Source organism: Aspergillus candidus (genome assembly GCF_002847045.1).
Source record: "Aspergillus candidus strain CBS 102.13 unplaced genomic scaffold BDW47scaffold_100, whole genome shotgun sequence".
NCBI classification, from domain to species: Eukaryota; Fungi; Ascomycota; class Eurotiomycetes; order Eurotiales; family Aspergillaceae; genus Aspergillus; species Aspergillus candidus.
The window spans coordinates 1-19,335 of NW_020194105.1; the positions used below are offsets into that span (position 1 = coordinate 1).

Below are 19,335 nucleotides of genomic sequence, written 5' to 3' on the forward strand. Positions count from 1 at the left end.
GGGGGGAGGGAATGAAGGAAGAAAGGGAAGAAGAGAGAGGGAGAGGAAAGGGGGGAAGCCGGAGGTGAGAACGAAAGAAAGAAAGAAGAAGAAGAAGAAGGAGAAAAAGGTTCGATCGGACCCAAGGAAAAAGACACGCGACACAATACCACGTTAGGGGCGACGCCACGTGACAGGGGCGGCGTTGGTTGTCCCTGTTCCTGTCCACCGAGTCTTTCCCTCTCGTGGAAATAAACTCCCATTCACATCATGATGATTATGGCGATACGCAATGGGGACAGAATTTTCACCGCACACTTCATCCGAGCGCCCCTTGGGAATCCGCACGTCTCCCTCTGACTTCAAGGTTGAATCTGAAGGAGGGTCAATTGCGGACCAATCATGCCCCACAGCGGTGGGAGAATTGAAGGATCCTACACCAGTAGGATTCCAGATGGTCGACGGAGCAATCCTCTGGCCCCTCGCCCCCCAGTCGACTGCGTCCAGTACCTAGGTTGAGTTGACGTTGGGGCCCTCCACCACACGAACCCTCGACCAGTGAGATGGATCTTTCTCCCTCCCAGGGCTGAGGCGGATGTCTCGGCGCTGACTCATCGCCCCTTCTCTGCATGGTTTCTTTCTTTAACATTGACGGTTGTCTGGGACTCTGGGGTCATGGCGGCAGTACGGTGCCTTTCTTTGTTTCTTCATTCCTGGCTTATTGGTTTATCTCTTGATAGAATACCATCCTCCTCGTTTGATTGATCGGTTGAACTCATTCCTGCCCTCTGTTCGAAAACGTCTCACAGCCCCAGGTCATCCATCAGTGCGGTCCGCGACGGTTCCATTCCGGGCAAGGCATCGATCATCCGGCACACTCCCCCGTCTGGACAAAAAGCCCAGTAAGGCGCTCTTCCCCAACGGGCCCTGACCGGTCCTCACCACGAACTCCGCCGTGTCCGCAAGGTTCCTTACTTGGAGGTGACCCCCTGAGGCTGGCCAAAACTGATGCCTAAACGGGTGCCAAGTCCCGCTACCCACTAGCGCTGACCGCCCGCATCTCTTGGCATCTCCACCGCGCCCCCCTTCCTCTCCCAGGCAGTCAGGCACTGCCCGGTGGCGGTGGTCCAGTTGTGACCGAACACGCCTTACGGTATCGTTACAATGGCCTTCGGGCTGACTAACCGGTGCTGGTCACGGAGTGATTTCCGTCCAATGATCATACTTGACAGAGGATATCGTAGATAGAACGAAGGACCGTGGTGAGCTCAGGTTCGGATCAACTTCGGTCGGTCTTCCTGACGACGGCATGGAGACACCATCATCCTCCCTGATGCCCGGGGGGCCTAGATGACAGCCTAGGACAGATACCTCACACGAATGTGATGAATCAATGATACATCATTCCGACCAGACGTCTCATCGAAACTTGTCCTTCGTACTTGATACCTCTCCGTCGACATCGGCGTATACGTACCGATCCATCTATTGACGGACTTGACACCTCGCCGTAACGTGTCAAATGAAGATCCCTCCGATCGCGCGACCGCACGCCATCGCAGACCCCCGTGTAGATCGCCAATGTAACCCTATCGCAGGCCGAAACGTTTCAGACATCCGGAATACCGGTGGGAATCAAACCCTCCTCTCGTTGACGTTTCCTCAACTGAGGTAGTCTGTCGTCAGAGGTCTAGTCCTCTGTATGATCCGACGTCGGGCCCCGTTCGTCTCGAGAGGAACTCGCCCGAGTCAACATGTCAATTCCCGTGTCGCCTTAAGAGTGTCAAAGGAAACTGCGGGTGAAGGGTAGAGGGGGCTCTAGAGGTACGTCCAAAAACTCTCATCGGCGTGCGCAATATATGTCTCCTTGCAGCCATTCCTTGGGTCGCATCCTGGACTGTGTCCTGCTCCCCGCGTTCGCATCATCCCTGGCCGTCTTGTTGGCCGTATGGCTGGCGTGGCACAATCTGGAGTTGGTGTAATTCAAGCTCCGTGTCTTGTAAATGACACCCGGAATCAATCGCATCGAGCTCCACTGGGTGGCGCTGATATCAATGAGGGCATTGTGGGAGTCTGAGATGGTCCACGCGCTTCTGTCAGGAAATAAAGGTCCGCCGAAGAGAGACTTACTTTTTAGAGACGGCTCTGGTGCTTTCCAGTTCGGTATCGCTCCGATGGGTGTGACGCCGACTGATTGGCTTGCCGGATCCTTCCCCGGGCCCAACAAAGAATCCTGGCCGGATCAGCCGACTGAACCCTAAGGCCATCGTGGCTGTCGGACCTCCCGGGTCCAGTCGGGTGAATTGACTGAGCGGTGCAGCGCTAGCTTTGTAGGAAAGGATCGATAAGCTCAAGAAAAGATATAATGGAAGACTTCTGCGGGATAAATGGAATGATAGTGATGGTATGAAGACTGAAATTCTGCAGGCTTTACCATCACACGAGATTCTGCGTTGATATGGTCAGCTGACCCGCTTCACTGGTTACAAACATTGATATCACAAATCAGTCTAGTTACCCCCCATCACTGTCTTGTCCCTCATGTGATAGATAATCTGACGACACTGCCAGACGGACTCGAAGAATGCAAGTGTGGGGAAACCGTCCTTACCACGACTAATCGGTGTACCAATATCGGTGCGCTCAACGACAACGAAACCTCGGTTTCTAGTGCGATAGAACGAGGAATACTGTAGCCTGAGCCTCGACCGTCATGGAGACCGAGTGATCTACACTGGTTGCTGGGATATAGCCATATCGATGGCGACCAGATGCCAATTCAGTATTTTGGTGCAGTGGCCAAGACCGATCAACAAGCACCATCTTCATTACTTCGCCCCAATTGAACAGTAGGAGATAGGATACCGGCGTGATTCTCGTTTCATTAATATGAAGTAGTGACGGCGAGTCCCACAGTCACAGCCTCGCCAGACATACACACAGTACGCTTTCTCTTGGCCACTGCATTACAAGACCGAATTGGCATTTGGTCAGACTTGGTATGACCCTGATCCTAACATGTTCTCCACAATAATCTGGCTGATTAACACCCACCGTTCCCCATATGGCACTGATTATCCGCATAACTCGGAGGCGCCTGCCCGGGCACATCTTTCATTTGCTGGTCGTGGAGGTGGGGTTTTGATCGACATTCTCCTTGAGGCTCTGCATCGACATGTATTCGTTCGTCCGTCTTCTTCCATTTGTGCGCCTACCATGTAGTATGTCCATCCGAAGCAAGGTCTACGCGTCGCAACGACACAGCCTTCATAGACTGGCGGACGACGCCCAATAGGGCCCTGATTCAGAGCGCCTTAGTCACAGCCAGCACAGAGGTGCTCCACAGGTCGCGATGATCAACGACTTCGCTGTCTGCGTTGTATGCAGACGATGTGGAGGCTACCAAGGCGCAAGGTGAAGGCTGAAGTCGGCAGTGTAGTCTACGACTCAGCTTGAGCGACCTGAGTTGGAGTCATGAGAATGCCTTGAGCAATGCCTAGAGCCGAGCGAGGGTATAAATACGCCCGTGAAACCACCCATCAGTCCTATTCAATTTCATCCACAACCCAAAATCCCCAGAAACCTTTCGAACCATCCATCTTCAACTCTCTATCTTGACCTTCAGCTTGAGTCAACCTTTGATCACCATGAAGCTCATCAGTGTGATTTCTCTCTCCCTCATCGGCCTCGCCGTTGCTATGCCTGGCATCGAAAAGGTAAGTTTTTCCAACATGCGAGGACTCCTCCATTAGAAGTTATACTTACAGATCATCCTCTAGCGCTGTTTGAAAGAGGGAACCGCGTGTTCTGTGGACAGCGACTGCTGCGATAATATGGGCTGTGCCCAGGTCGATGATGATAAGCTATGCATGAGCATTAGCAAATAAGTCTTCAGTCAATTTATAGGCGGGTGGCCTATCTTGGGGAGATGTTTCGACGAGATGTTTTGACATGAGGCGGAGGATTAAATGAGGCTGTATTGCGAGTTTTTTTATGCATGTACATTTCACCAGAAGCCTGTTAGCCAGATTCTATGAATGCAAGAGGGTACAGTCTATTGATAAGAGGAGTTGGCGACTCGTGATACGAATGAATTCCCTTCATTGAGTCAAACATCGCAGATGGTAAATTCACTATGAGGTTTTAGATGTGGTATGATACAACACTCCCCAGCATAGTAGATGGATCGATTTGGCTCTACCCTGCTGGATATCAAAGCCCTACAGTTCCCCAATCAATGTTTTTGATTGAATAGTCAAGCTGGAACGACATGCCAACAGGTTATGAGCCGGAATAAAAGTTGTTAAATCTATAAAACCTAAGATTTGTAAACTGCTCACCTGCAGCTAAGAGCCAGAGCCAGAGCCAGAGCCAGAGTCATAAACAGAGCCAGAAGCAAGTGCCAGGCTATGAAGGGGACGTGTTGGATATCAAGGCTCTACCACTCGCCAATTGGTGTTTGTGGTTGAATCGTCAAGATGAAAAGTCATGCTGACATGACTCAAGGGTAGCAAGGCCGTCAAGCCTCCTGCTCGGAACATTTGTTGGGTATTGGCCCTATATGCGTCTATTGACAGACCCAGGGAACGCCAATCCCCGAAAGATGAGAAGGACTGACTTATTTGATATTTATGCTGGCTCCATGCGAGAGTTCCTGACTCCCATATTGTCACTTTTGAATGAAGGTAGAATGACTGACGGGGTGACTTGTAATTCGTTATAGATCGCGGTGTTGGCTGTGAAAACACTGCAATGCAAAGAGACTATACTTACGAGGATGATAATGAGCGTGATAGTGCCCTGCAACCAAGATCAATTGTTGCAATTACAATGAAATACTCTAGGCTCAAGGTATAGCGGTCTTTTAACGTGCTACGCCCAAGAACAGGTTGCGGCGTCAAGGTGGAGGGAAAATATATATATCGTGTATCTTGCAGCGGGATATCGTTGTCTCCACGATCAGCACAAGTCTTTAGCTGCTACCATTATAATAGATGCAGCCATCAAGATGTCCTTGACCAAGAGAAATATATGAAAGAAAGGAAAGCACCAAAAAAAACCAAATTAAAATCAAGATTCAACAAGAAAACCCAGTGAACAAGAAGAACACGAGAGAAAGAAAGAGAGGGAAAAAAAAAGACGATCAAGTCAACGCCAATGGCGCTGCTGGGAATCGAACCCAGGTCGAATCGGAATTGTTGTTTGAAACCACAACGATTCATGATGACCACTACACTACAGCACCTTGATCTGTTACGTCAAGCGGGTGACCCACATCATATGGATCTTTTGCCCGACTGCCCGCCTGACTTGTGGATCGTCGTGTGGATGATGCTTGTTTGGGGGATCAACTCTCCTATAGACAAGCATGGCAAGACTGGCGACTACGATTTCATCGCTGATGTATATTATCCAGACTGGAGCTAGCTTTACTTGCATGCATTATAGTGCTTACTGTTCACGAGTGGTTGTAAGCCACCCGGACACAAGGTTTCTGAGACTGGTTTGTGTACGGATAAGGCGTACTTGGCGTACAAGGTCCAACCATGAACTCAATGTGACTTGGAGTCAGCCTGAGAAAATGCAAAGCCGACCATCGCAACCCCGAAATTAATGGCGATGCAGGATTGACAGCAAGGCGCACCGTAGCATCGTGGCCATCCCATTCGTGACCAACAGTCTCCCCAGGATGGGAAACACATTGATTTTCAACTGCTGTCTAACAAACTGGCGCACAACACCCGCAGTGCTGGGTGTTGAGATAAAGTACACAGTTCCTTAAGAAGAGCTACGCGGAGGACCATCCGTCACCCACGGAGAGGGCGAGTCAGGGGCAAGATCTATGGCCCACACGGGCCAAAGCCGCTGATATCAACACCCTTCACATGTGTCATGGCATTGCCTCTCACGAGAAACTTAGCCGAAATTTGCAGCGGCATAATCCGCCGGACCCCGGTCAACCAACTCCTGTGTCTTGCGGCGATGGGCCTAGCGAATCCTTAACTGGGGGAGGGATTACGAGCTTGTCTCCCCAAGACAGACCACGCTGACTCGAAAAATGCGAGAGGAGACCCACCGAGTGCAAAGGCCAGGGAAGACCTAATACTAACTACTACTAGGCTGTGTCTCAGGTCATACGACCTCGTGATGGCCCCGTCGTTCTACTTCTCCAGCCGATACTAGGATTGACCATCGCGTGTCCCCATCTGCCACGCTAGCCATGCAACCGAATGTTTCATCCCCATCTACCTGCGCGATTGCGGGGTGAAGGCAGAATAGGTTCGTGGGTTGGACCCAGAGTAACTACCCCGGAATCACAACCGGGATGCATGGGCCCGTCGAGGAAGTCGAAACCGGTTCCACGAGCTCCTCCATGCAGGCGGGCCAATGGATGCGTTTCACGTCTCGAGGCTTAAATGGTAAGGGGCGAGGCGGGGATTGGACACAAGGGGCCGGAAACCATCCCCGTGGGTGCCATGCTTTCCCCCGTCGCGAACAAGGCGTCACGAGTCTCGCGGCATTCCTGCTTCATTCAGCGGCCCCCACTCAAACTAAGGCAAAAAGCTAAGTCAAAATCTCCGAGACACCGCAGGAGCCTTCTCATCTCCACCTCCCCCCCCTTGGTGCAGTAGCTCGCCTTCCTTGCTGTGAGACCCCCGCGTGGTCGACACCACGTCAGCCGAGCACGAGGCCTGGAACGATGCGATGCGTCTTGGCGATGCTCCTTGCTCCAACGTGCTGGGTCCAGATGATGGGGCTGCGTCGGATGCAAGGAGAGATCGTAAACCGCAGAGCACGTTTTCGAACCGGGAATCAGGCACGATCATGTCTCGGCGTGTACCGAACAGATGAGATGTGAAGAGCAGCAACCGGGGGAGAAAACTAGGTTCTACTACAGGGTGATCGGAGAGCTACAGAGGAGCGTTGGAACGTGGGAACTTCAATTATGGACGTAGTAGTTGCTGCACCCATGAACTCCCCCAATTAACGAACTGTAGGACAGTGCGACCGGGGGAAGGTGGAAATAATATAAGTCTATGTAGACACTATGGTGACAAAAGAAAAAAATGGTAATAAAAAAGGAAGAGAAAAATGTGAAAAGAAATGAAAGCAACAGAACGATGCGTGGATCAGATGACCACGCGGGGGAATCCATGGAAAATCCACCAGGCCACACCATCAACGTGGAATCGATCGAGCCGGCCGCCCCAGCCGGGCGACCGACCGCGATCCGCGCCGCGGGAGCCCCGGAGGGGAAACAAATTAGTTGGTGCTGGGCTTCTCCTGGCTGTCGCCGCTGCTGAGGGCGAGCTCGGCCTTCTCGGTGCCGGCGCTGACGTGGTTCTCGGGGACGTCGAGACCCAGCTCGATGGACATCTGGGCGATCTGCTCGGCGTTGAGCTTGGGCATCTCCTTGGCGACCTGGAAGGGCCACTTGCCCTCGATGTGGGCCTTGGCGAAGATGAGGTCGACCTCCTCGAGGTCGCGGCCGGCGGTCTCGGCGTAGAAGAAGTAGGCGAACGGCACGCCGATGAAGTTGACAAGGGCGAAGAAGAGATAGATGCCCCAGGGACTGGCGTCGGAGAAGACGGGAGTGAACATGACAACGGCGAAGTTGGTGATCCAGTTGGTGCAGGTGGAGGCGGCGGCGGCCATGGTACGGGTGCGGAGGGGATTGATCTCGGGGGGGTAGATCCAGGGCAGCGGCAGCGTTGTGAAGGCGAAGAACACGATGAAGAGGAAGATACCAACAATAGCGCCCTTGGACGGCTCCGGGCCGCCCTTGATCAAACAGCCCATGGTGATGATGAAACTGAGTCCCTGGCCCATGAAGCCGATGAGGAACAGGTTACGGCGGCCAACCCTCTCGATCATGAAGAAGGACGGGATGGTGGCCAGGGCGTAGACGGTGGCAAAGACACCGCCGAGAATGAGGGACATGCGGTGCGGCATGTCCAGGTTCCGCTCGAAGAGCAGGGTGGAGTAGTAGATAGCGGCGTTGCAGCCTGTGAACTGCTGGAAGAACTGACCGGAGCAACCGATCATCATGCGCTGGAACTCCTGAGTCTTGCCAAAGGTGAAGAGAGTCTTCCAGCTTGCCTGGGCGCCCTCAGTGGACTTGAGATCGGCCTTCATCATGTTGAGGTCGGCATAGACAGCGTCGGAGTCGGGGGAGGTGTCGCTAAGGGCGCCCAGGATCTCGCGGGCCTGGTCATCGTGGCCCCGCATGACAAACCAACGGGGGGACTCGGGCAGGGCCAGCGCGCCGAGGGTGATGAAGATGGCCAGGAGGATCTGGAAGGCGACGGGGAAACGCCACTGGACCGAGGTGTCAACATAGGAGAGACCGAAGTCCAGCCAGTAGGCGACGAAGGTGCCGACGGCGATGATGGCACCCTCGAAGCACACGAGGAAACCGCGGTTGTGGGCCTTGGAGCACTCGGACTGCCAGACAGGGATAGTGGCCGTGTCCATGCCGTTACCCAAACCCGAGATCACACGACCGACGACGAACTGCCCTAGACCCCATTGGGGACCGAAGGCGGCGGTGGAAATGACAGCGCCGACGACCATGATGATACCGCCGGCAACCAGCAGCGGGGTGCGACCAATGCGCTCGCCGAACATGAGGGTGAAGACCGCGCCGAAGAAACAGCCCAACTCGTAACAAGCGGTGACCGCACCGCGGAGGACCGAGACATGCTGCGAGTAGGATTTGTCGGCGTGCGGGGGGATGGCCAGGGGCGGGAACTCCTTGGTGAACTGGTCTCCAGAGATGATACCGGACATCAAGCCCTGGTCGTAACCGAAGAGGGAAAAGCCCATGACGGAGGTGAAGGTGATCGCAAGCCGAAGCTTGCGACCCTTCAAGCCAGAGGTGGTAGTCCACATGGTGACTTGTCTCTGTTTGCCGGTGCCTTAACTATCTGAAGTGTGGAATGAAAAGAGGATGACCAAACACTGGGCACGCACACATCGACCAGAACAACAACAGAAGCATCCAGACGGGGGAAGAGGTCGGGGGGGGAGGGGGTTAATAAACCACCGGCTTCTTTTGCATCATGCGGGATTTAGTGCCATTGCTGACGAGGTTGCAGGGCCAAGAGGTGTAGGGGCAAAAAGAAAATTAGAAAATTAAAATAAATCCAATCAAATGAAAAAATAATAAGCAAAAAGTCAAAAAGTTTGCGTTGAGAAGGCGTGAGCAGTATAGGCATGTCTCGCGAGGCGCCGACAGAAGCCAACGGAGCGGGGCCAAGGGACCAGGGGATCCAATAAGGCGTCCGAAGGCGGCCTTAGCGGCAGGCTGCTTCCTGGGTCAACCGTCTCTAAAGAGGGTCCTCCATTTGAGAGAAGGAAGGCTAGTGTAGCAGAATCCAAGGTTCCAGGACCAAACGAATTGCGGAGAGCGGGATGGCCAGAGGACCGAATCAGAAGATGCGGAGAGATGGAGAGAGAGCGAGAGAACGGAGACGAAGCCGAAGTTGAGAATAACAACGCCCGAAAGCGATGACAGTTCCGGGGTTCTCCCCAGGCAGAGATTTCATCCCGTGACCCAACATAACCCCAAAGTGGATCGAAACGGAAGGTTTGGGGGGAAAGGATTCATTCCTGGAAGATGATGCTGTTCCATGCACAGCCGCCTTGTCATTATGATGCTTATGATCAGTCTTCCTGAAGTGTCACCTGTTATTAATGAAAACCACGGACCAATCTTTACAGTGGGAAAATGACTCGGGATTCTTGCTCCGATCGACTGCACCCAGCATGACAGCTAGCCTGGGAAGAAGTGCCTTCGTTCAGCACCGGCGCCGACGAAGAATAGGGCTAATGGCGTCGGCGGCGGCGCCACCAGTGCTTGGCTCTCCCCATGTGGAGGGTCGGGTCAGACCGGGGAAAAGGGAGCAAAAAAATCAAGCAAAAAAAGTTAAATCAAATGATATCAACCAGAAAATGAAGGAGAGAAGGGGGCCTGGGCTACCACTGTCCACTGTTTACTCTCCACTGGACTGTGTCCAACGTGCCGTCTTCTACATGCTACTTACCAGGTGCCTTACCACGGTCCACGGGTTCTACGCCTCTCGTCTACGGCCGAGTCCGATACCGTCCGAAAAAGTGGATTCCGTCACCCAGTGGAGGATCGTCGCCTCGCCTGCTGTAATAGGAATCATACCCGACCATCCATTTACGGGGAAATTCAGGGGTCATCTTGGCCTAGGTAAATTGGGATGGTTTTCATCGTTTCTATGGTTAGTCCCAGAATCCTCGAGTTGGCTACATGTACAAGTGCCACGGCCGATAGAACTACCGCCATCTGGCGCTTCAAGTTTGTTCTGCCCCGGCATAATCGTGTTTTTCGTACTGAATGAGACTTCACTTCCGAATTCATCCCAGCCCAATCCTCAGAACTAGCGGTCGGAGCGTTCCCATGGGGTTGCAGGGCACGGGGGGTGCCCATCGGGACGAGTTGGGAAGGACGCCCAACAACAAACGGATCTCGTACATAAGGCTATAAGCTCCCCCAGCCTATATATAACCTGAGCGTCGATAGATACCGGATTCGGGGAGAGCGAACGACGGTGGTCATCTCCAGGATGTATCACACTGGCCATCACACCTCGGGACACCTGCACTATTGGCAGACTGAGTAAGCCCTCTTGGCCGAATAATAAGCCATGCACAAGCCTAGCGTGTCCTTCTTGGCGGTCTCCTCTCCCCCCAATTCGCCCACATGGGGGCTGAATAATAAGCCTGGCACTAGACGATTCGTCCAGGACGAGCTGCTCTGAGCTTAGCGGGCCCACTGCGAGTGAAGGCCCAAGTGGGTCACATCTAGGCGAGTCTTGGCCTGAGGCGCCTGTACTGGCCGGAACCGGAAAATACCACCACCCTTCCATGGTCTCTGACTGACAGCCACTGGCCTCGGGAAATTAAGGCCAATAACTACGACAAGGCAAGAGAAGGTACTCCGTACTAGTATGTACGATCAGGGAAAACCCTTCTCCAATAAGAGTGGTACCGGCGGCGTTGCATCCCCCCCCTGTCCTTCCCAGCGCACGGGGGCCGTCTGGAAGGTTCCGGCTTGAAGCGCGCCATGCGCGAAGCGAAGTGGCTCGCCGTTTTGCCCAAGACTCAGTCGGTGCTGCGGCGCATGGACAGCGCCCCTCGAGCGATCGCAGCCAAGAAGGTATACACCGTCCCGCAAAAGCTTGGAAATGGCGCACTGGGCGTACGTCATTCGAGTCACCAGGGAGGGGGGGGGGGCGGTCCGAATTTTCACCCCGTCGCCAGAATGCCTGATGCGGGTTTAGCCCGTAATCCCCCCAGAATCCTCCGAGAGGGAGGGGACGAATCGACAGTCAGGAACGGGGTTTACGGCATGGAAATGCGACCGCCCTCGCTGGAAGGGTGAAGCCGGGGCAGAGTTTTTCGCCCGCGTTTCAGACCCCGCTACGCTACTCGACACTACGGAGAACGTCCACGGGATGCAGCCACTAGCCCGAGATGGACGGCGCTTCTTTCCAGCGTCGTGCCCGTGTCCGATGCCTTCGCAGTTTCTCAACGGGAAGCAGATGGCTGGCGGTGCGTCATCCGACCAGAGTGCATAGGGGTGTTCTGCCCTCTTCTCAGATCGTATCTGCAAATCGAGGGGTGTCGGGCGTGCAGGCCACACGTGGTTGGAGCAGCGGAGTCATGAAGCCGGTTATGCACGGAGATGGAGGGCCTGTATATCACCGGGTGCCGATCCCCAGCTGCAGTGGCCTGAGTCTGCCCGATGTCCTTTACCCGGCCCGAGTGAGAGCCCAGAAGTCCAAGAATTGAGAAGAGGGGCACGGAGAAGCCCCCGAAATTCGGCAAATAACACTTTCAGCGAAGTTCGGCTCCAGAACCAACCCTCCGAGATTGACTCCGGGACTGTACACAGAGACGACTCGGGCATCACTCGGAGATGTAACTGGGGGGGGGGGGGCGTCTGTCGGGGATCGCAGTGTGGTGCGCCAGTTCACTTGGCGAGATGCCCAGATCCGCAATACCCAAATGAGTATATGGTTGAAACCTTGGCGTTCGCTTTTGAAGTGCTAGTTGCTTGTGCGTTTATCCTGGCTTTCCTGATGCGGTTTTGTCTCTTCAATCTAGCGACTGGGTATCTCAAGGTCTTTGGAACTCTCCCTGTCTGTGACCGTTGAAATGGCTTCCTAAGTACCGGCAGAGGGTCTAGGTCTCTTCAGTATATTCATCCCTTCATTGTCCCGGGTTGCTCACCCAAATGTAGCACAGCCGCTCATACTGTGTGCTCTGATGCTGCGGGGGACACTCCTACCACTACAATGAAGGTAATGTTCGTCGACTAGGGGAGGAGGCCCATTGCCATGTGACGCGCATACCCAGCCAAGTTTCCTATATACCTTCTCGGAGGGATGCAAGCCCACTTCCTGATGATGCAGATGGTCGGTGTGGCTACCAACCCTGCAACTTTCTAGGTAGTTAGGTCCTGTGAACCTATGGAAAACACCCTGTGGAGCGATCCACCTACAAAGGATCGAAAAGCTTCTAGGACAACCAGTATAATCATATGTGTAGGTACGGAGTAGGTAGGGCTTGTGGACCAGCCCTTGGACTAGAATGAAAATTAACAAACAGGTCGTGTGTTTCCAGAGCAGGACCTGATACATACAAGATTCTTCAATATAATATGTAGTAGTACACTTTACACTTGATAACAATTTAAGCACTTATATTGATTGTTGAGAAAACAACATTAGTGGTGTTTCATTTCATGTCTGGTTGGAGCGATTATATATAATCTATGACGGTTGTACCCAGACCCGAATACTATCGTATGAAAGCTCTACAACCGCTTTTGGATGATGTTACATACGAAATTATCTTCCATAGTAGTCTCATGCTGATGAGCAAATTTACACGGAGTAATGATGAAACTAGCATAAATGGTGACCCGTACATTTACGCTTATTATAGTCTCGCCTTATCATTGTTCAAATTTGCATTACTTAGAGGCAATCCACTAGGCTTAAAGCATCATCCGGATGTATAGCTAAGAAGTGTATCCAAGAATAATGGATCCTTATCTAGAAAATCAAACAGTTCTTACCCAGGATCTCATAGTCGCCTAAGTCTAATGACAAAGCCTTCCACTATAGCTTTCACTCAGTGGTGTAGGCCGATATTCTATTAGGACGTGTATATTTAGCGGGTCAGTCTATGATTATATTCAATAGCAAAGATCCTTGATGATACGACTTTCTGTACTGAGAAGTAATGATAGGTACATGCGATTTGAATTATGAAAGAGCTTATACAATGATTCCTTGTGTTATATACGGCCGATGGCGAATATGAATCCCTATCCAACGAAGTCTGAGAGCGGCAAAGATCAAAGTCATTTGCTAAAAAGTGTAGAAAGCGGGAAAGAGGTTTGATGAGAATAATATGGTCTGACATCCAAAGGCTGATTTGGGAAATTGAGTGGCCCACAAATACGTGGGCGCCCTGGGTTACTGGGTGGCGGATACGGGGGTTTGCCGAATTGGAACATTGACTAGTTACCTATAGAAACTTTCTTACACAGAGTATTAGATATAGTTTAATCAGATCTCCAATGACTGTATTGTCCATATATCACCGGAGGAAGGCCGCGCTGTATTATTCACCAATTCGCGTGGAAGCAATGCTGAAAAGGGCAGGGCATGACCAACGCCGCGCGGCGCGCGGCGCGCGGCTGCCCGACAGACAGAGTTGGTTAATGGATGGAATCAACAAAGACAGCAAGAGCCCATTATCTATCTGTTATAGATGGTTACTATTGCCATCTAGAGTGCTGGTAGTGTGTCCGTGCTGGAAATAACTGACATCTCTGGGAGCTGCATCGCGGCGTGGGATCCAGTGGCAGAGGCTCTCCTTAAAGTTGGCAATGAAGGGAAAACAAGCAAACTTACTGTTTCTCAGAGCTCTCACAAGTCCACTACTAAGCGCAAACCTCACGCAGTTTGACATCCCATATGTTCTAGCATATTTTTCTATGACAGTGCAGCTCGATAACAAGGCAGATAGACCTCCCCGCTGTACGACGACAACAAGTCCTCCGAGTCCTTCACTACGGTGTCTAGGGACGGTGACTGTTTACTCATGCTAGAACTGCCTCTGACATACCATACGTAATGAGCTGACCTATGGCATTCGAAATAGAAGACATAGGTGGGCTTATTATTGTTATCTGTGGCTCGATCGTTGCCCTCAGTTTGCTAGGCGAACTGTTCTTCCACAAATCCGACGCCATCAAATGGGATTGCGTTGTGGAGTATGATTACAGATTGATTGTGAACACCCGCGTACAATTGGTTAAAAGCTGGGATGGATTTATTTCTTGATCTATCTTATTGCCCCACAGTGTCAGTCGCAAAGAATCTGGGAGAAACATGGAAAACACCCCTATGGAGAGATTAAGCTGTTGAACTACTGATTTATTGGACGGTTGCATCATGATGCGGGATGCCTCCATGAAGGGCGGAGATAAACGTGAAGGGGCGCAGGTGGGAAATCCGGACCAACAGAATCATCACGAGGACTACATGAGCCTAGAAAAACACTCCATTGCATGTGGTCCACACAGAACCACGAGCTTGGTCAACCAATGGCCATATTCGCTGGCAACGCACGATGCCCAATCGGACCTCTGAGAAATGAAATACGAGACATCTTGGACCTTCACAGATCTCCTGCGAGTGTCGAGTTCCCACCATTACTGGTTACCAAGCCTCAATATTCCGCCGGGAATGTCCCCATCAAGCTACTCCGTGTGATCCTATAGGCGATCAATTCAGCTATATATAAAAACAGCTTGCGTGTCTATATAATTTCTGGCTTGCGTATGAAACGTCAAAATTTGAAACAGATGCCTTGTTTGATTGGCCAAGTTACAGAAATGTCTGGGATGAGTATTCTGGGCACAAGAGTGATGGACTGGGCATTTTTCCAGCTAATAGATGCAGCAGCAGACGATCCTTTCAACTCTTATTTGTTATTTGCTGTTTCCCCAAGCATTATGCCTTGGCACTACGGCTTAGATCCTGGCATTCCAGTCCCAGAAGAGATACCACTGACTGAATTTGGTAATCTCGAGAAGGATCGCTATTACTTGAAACTGGGTCGTCCGACCGGCGTGACAGTTGGAATATGCAATGGCGCCCTTGCAAGCTGCAATTGGGAAGGTAAAACTGCATCTGATACGATGATGATGGGCACCAGGTGGATCTGTCATTAAATGTGACAGAAGAATTCGTCATTATCAACAATAAATTATCGGATACCGCTCACGAACAGACATCCTTTGGGGCGAGGGACGACTCAGGGTCTCTTGTTATCAATATCAGTGATCAAGTGTGCGGGCTTCTTTATAGTGCTACTAGCAGGATTTATGGCCCTCCACACCAGCCATTCTTCTATATTCACGCAAGACTTGTCAGCGATTTTGCTGAGCTTTCCAACTCAGTAAGACTGAGAACCATGGCTAAGGACTCCCAAGACTAGGTTGTTCTCCCTATCGCCGAGCTTGGTCTCCCAGATGACTCTTGATCTCATGCACCACCTCTTGTCCAGAGTGAATTCATGGATTCTAGTTGCCCTTTTTTCTCATCACTTATGTATCATCTCTCCTGTCTGTCTTATGACTTCCTCAAAGTACCAAGAATCCACTATTTCATAATTACTAGTACTATGTTAATATTCCTTGGTTCAGTCAGGCTTCTATATCAAATTACATGCACGAAGAGGAGCCGTGCTTGGAAAAGAATCACTACAGTATGTTTTCGTATTAGCTCAGAGATTTGAGTTTTCATCATACGTAGTATCTTCACCAAAGGTAGGAGCTCTACTAGATTACAAAATCAAAGGTCTCGACATAGCTGGCCTTCACGACTAGTAACATATACCTCACACCAGAGCGTGGTATGATATATACCTTAAACGTTGGGCTATAATGGCCTACCTAACTTAGAGTAGAACAGGATCTTAGACACGATACCAATTATTATTCATCCCCGCCACCGCCAGGACCGTGTTTTAGATGCCTTTTCCTCCGGAGCGTTTGGTAGAGGTTTCTGTGACAGGCTGGTGGTTGTTCTTTCCTTCGAGCGTTCTAGCTGGCCTCGAGGAATGATTTTCTCTCCATCATTCTTACTCACTTTTATCGCTGCTTGAGGAATGATCACAGTCGGGTCTGCTTGTAGTTTGGTCTCCAGCTCCTCTAAAATACCTTGGAAGCCATTACTTTCTTTGATAGGCTTTATTTCCAGTTCAAGCATGTAGTACTTGGCCCCATATTGGACTTGAGGCTGAACATTGACTATGACACGATGATTTTGCAGGGTCACCCATGTCCCCGGATCCTTAGGTTTATAGTGCTTCCGAACGGTGTGAAGATCATGGTGAGTTATTTCGCGCGGACTATCAGCCTCGATAGCATCGAAGCCTATATCAAAAACTCCGTTGGACCCTAGCAAGACGAGAAGACCTTTTCCGCGTGGTCCTTCCATGACAACGAAGCAGGATAGAGCCAAAGCCTGTTTTTCCACTTTGAAAACCTTTCGAATACCATCCGGGATATCATTACGCGATGATAAGATATGAGCCGGGGGGCTTTCTCCCTTGTCATTAGCAGAAATAGTCTTGATAAAGGCATAATCGGGTGGTGCCCGGAATCCTCGTAATTGGACATAGTGCTTGGGGAAAACGCCCTCTACTGCACTATGCGGAACTACCCCCGATGGACGAACGTAGATAGTTTTTGGTTTGCCACGCTCCGACACTTCCGCCAGTGTTCCTACTTTGACGCGCGCATATTGATCACTGACTTTTGACAACTTCTTCAGATATATCGCCAAGAACGTCGTGTCGCTGTAATCTGGTGGACAGGGGCAATCGAGAGCAGCGACATAGGTATCTTCCTCTCGCCACATGATTGGGAGCTCAATCTGAAGCCCACGGTTGGTCATGATGTAAGGCGTCCGAGGTTCCCAGTCCTGGTAGGGGAGAATATCGTGGCAGAAAGCAAATTGGGAAGGGGAGGTAGCAAAGAGCCCGTGCAGGGAGGTTGGTGAAGCATCAGTGTCGATCCATGCAAAAAGGGACTGGTCGTCGGAAGATTTGATAATTTCCTCCTGCAAACGCAAGAATGCCTTCTCCCCTTCCCCATACAGCATGGGCATGTTGACAGAAAAGATACCCATCAGGCAGTATGCGATGTCTTCAGGGCGAGTGGTCTCTCGATACGCAGCCCATGCCATGCGCCTTGCCAAACTCATCGATGAAAGTGGCCTTCTATGAATGAGGATATCTTCCTGGATGCGAGTAATTTGCTCCAATATATCACATAGTGCGGATTTCCGCCCTATTTCCGTCCAGTCGTTTGAGAAGAAAACCACCTCTCGGGGCGCAATTAACTCCTGCAATGTCCAACCTCGACTGAACCATCGACTGCGCTGAAATGCTGACCCACGTAACCGAGGATTATCGGCCTTTGGCACATCTACTAGATATGCGTAGCAAATTGCCGCTTTCTCATACCATGCATAGATCGTGTTTAGGGTTTCTGATAGCTCTGCGCTGCTGGACTTATCGATACAACACGTATCAATCCAGACATATTGGAGATGGTCTGCTTTTGCTTGCTCACATGTGCTAAATATTTTCCCCCATGATGGCTTCGATTCTCCGATGGGATGGTGGATGTCGGCCGCAGTTACCTCGTCAATTCCCCAGGTGTGAGAAAGAATGGCGTAAGGAGGGATTCCGTTGGGGGGGAAATCTTCTAGGCTCAAAGAGGAGACATTGAGAAGTCGCATTATGACGGTAGGTCAGATTCTGTCTCCTCAGTCAATATAAAGATTAAGGTCCTATTCAATATCCAAGTCACATTTCAATTGGAGCGTACGCTGTTGTCAAGTGAGGATGATTAGATTCTTTTCATGGGATACCAGGTCCTCTCCCCCAGGGTCACATACAAGGCTGTGAGCCAGCCCCTCGCGAGGCTACAGGAAGGCGCCTCACAAGGCTGAAACAGCAACCCCCCTCAACAAGGCTACAGAGCCGATGAGCATGTAACTTTACCAGCAATTTAAGTTTCGCGGGGCAGTGCTCGTATTTTGATTACTAGGGCAATACTACCAGTAATATACTTGTTTGACAAGCGCTTCAAATTTATAAATGGATCATCGGTGCCTAGATCTTACGCTTATCTATTAGCAGCATACAACATGTCAGCAACAAAGTTCGAAGAGCAGCACAATGGGGCAACGCACCAAGGAGTAGAAGCGCGCCCAGATATCATAGAACCCGCTCATGAACCACAGGCATCTGAGAATGACATTGTTGACAATAATGTCGTTTACAAAGGAAACAATCATGACGGAGCAGCACTTCGGCAACCAGTTCCGGATGAAAACCTGCATATACAGCGACCAGCAATTTCTGTCCCACCTATTGAAAGACTGCCAGTTAAGACATCCACTGAATTGAGACATACTATGGCAAGTCAAGAATAGTGAGTCATTTGAGGACTGATGTTGTATCGAGATATATAATACTGATACCCAAAGATAATAGCTCTTCAACAGCAACAACATACCCGATAACCACATCTAAATTCGAATATGTGCCAGCCAATGAAAAAGTCACTCCACTGAACCAACTTACAACGAAGACACCACAGCAGATAGACTGTTTGTTCTGCGAGAAAAGAGCAATGACCCGTATTGTGGAGGAGGAAACAGATACGACCATGCAAGTCCATCCTAACACCCGAGTAGCATAAAGTCTAATTGTTTATAGGTTGGCTGCTATTCTCTGCTGTCTAACGTGTGGGATATGCTGTATATGCATTCCGTGTCTAGTCGGGTTTGGTAACACCTTCGCTCATGTGTGCACCTATTGTGGAAACAAAGTTGCTATCAAGCCAAATGATAGTCCATTACAAGTACAGAGGCCACAACAATCGGCCTCTGTTCCCTCTCAGTTTGCACCAGCCCCCAGGCGGTGATGATAACTTGCTGCAATATCGGAGGATTGTTTAGCTACCCAGCTGTGCTTGACCATTTCAATGGTCACCTATCCAAACATAGATAGTTCTAACATGTTGTTTCTTTTTATTTTTCTTTATTGTGTTTGGGTTCATTAGCTAGCTATATCAGCCAAGTCACAGAGTTTAATACTATGTTAATGAGGGCTTTTTAGGGCGGCAGATCACTCAAATAGGCATATTCTGGGTAGATATATCCTGCACGCCTTGTTGTAGATATAATTCTCTTTGAATCTTGGCTTGGTTGATTGCGTGTATGGTAT

General features: G+C 50.8%; 5 protein-coding genes and 1 non-coding gene across 6 annotated transcripts; 2 read left to right on the forward strand and 4 right to left on the reverse strand.

Moving 5' to 3' along the window:
* Window positions 1-3,626: 3,626 nt before the first annotated feature.
* On the forward strand, window positions 3,627-3,866 carry BDW47DRAFT_130087 (uncharacterized protein; the record flags this gene model as incomplete). Its single annotated transcript, XM_024817059.1, has 2 exons — window positions 3,627-3,695; window positions 3,759-3,866. 2 exons carry the CDS (start codon window positions 3,627-3,629, stop codon window positions 3,864-3,866), a joined length of 177 nt encoding a protein of 58 aa, XP_024667269.1.
* A 1,271-nt stretch (window positions 3,867-5,137) lies between these two features.
* On the reverse strand, window positions 5,138-5,224 carry BDW47DRAFT_t155. Its single transcript has one exon. It is a non-coding gene; the product is annotated as a tRNA-His (tRNA).
* Window positions 5,225-6,903: 1,679 nt separating this feature from the next.
* On the reverse strand, window positions 6,904-9,140 carry BDW47DRAFT_6231 (sugar porter family MFS transporter). Its single transcript, XM_024819459.1, has one exon. The coding sequence runs from the start codon at window positions 8,869-8,871 to the stop codon at window positions 7,243-7,245; it is 1,629 nt and encodes a 542-aa protein (XP_024667270.1). The 5' UTR covers window positions 8,872-9,140; the 3' UTR covers window positions 6,904-7,242.
* An 885-nt stretch (window positions 9,141-10,025) lies between these two features.
* On the reverse strand, window positions 10,026-10,490 carry BDW47DRAFT_114303 (uncharacterized protein). Its single transcript, XM_024814625.1, has one exon. It carries the CDS (start codon window positions 10,436-10,438, stop codon window positions 10,178-10,180), a length of 261 nt encoding a protein of 86 aa, XP_024667271.1. The 5' UTR covers window positions 10,439-10,490; the 3' UTR covers window positions 10,026-10,177.
* Window positions 10,491-15,662: 5,172 nt separating this feature from the next.
* On the reverse strand, window positions 15,663-17,840 carry BDW47DRAFT_121363 (heterokaryon incompatibility protein-domain-containing protein; the record flags this gene model as incomplete). Its single annotated transcript, XM_024815612.1, has 2 exons — window positions 15,663-15,692; window positions 16,182-17,840. The coding sequence occupies 2 exons, from the start codon at window positions 17,838-17,840 to the stop codon at window positions 15,663-15,665; spliced, it is 1,689 nt and encodes a 562-aa protein (XP_024667272.1).
* Window positions 17,841-18,251: 411 nt separating this feature from the next.
* BDW47DRAFT_121364 (uncharacterized protein) lies at window positions 18,252-19,033 on the forward strand (the record flags this gene model as incomplete). The annotated part of the gene is made up of 3 exons (XM_024815613.1): window positions 18,252-18,538; window positions 18,601-18,716; window positions 18,888-19,033. 3 exons carry the CDS (start codon window positions 18,252-18,254, stop codon window positions 19,031-19,033), a joined length of 549 nt encoding a protein of 182 aa, XP_024667273.1.
* Between the last annotated feature and the right edge of the window lie 302 nt (window positions 19,034-19,335).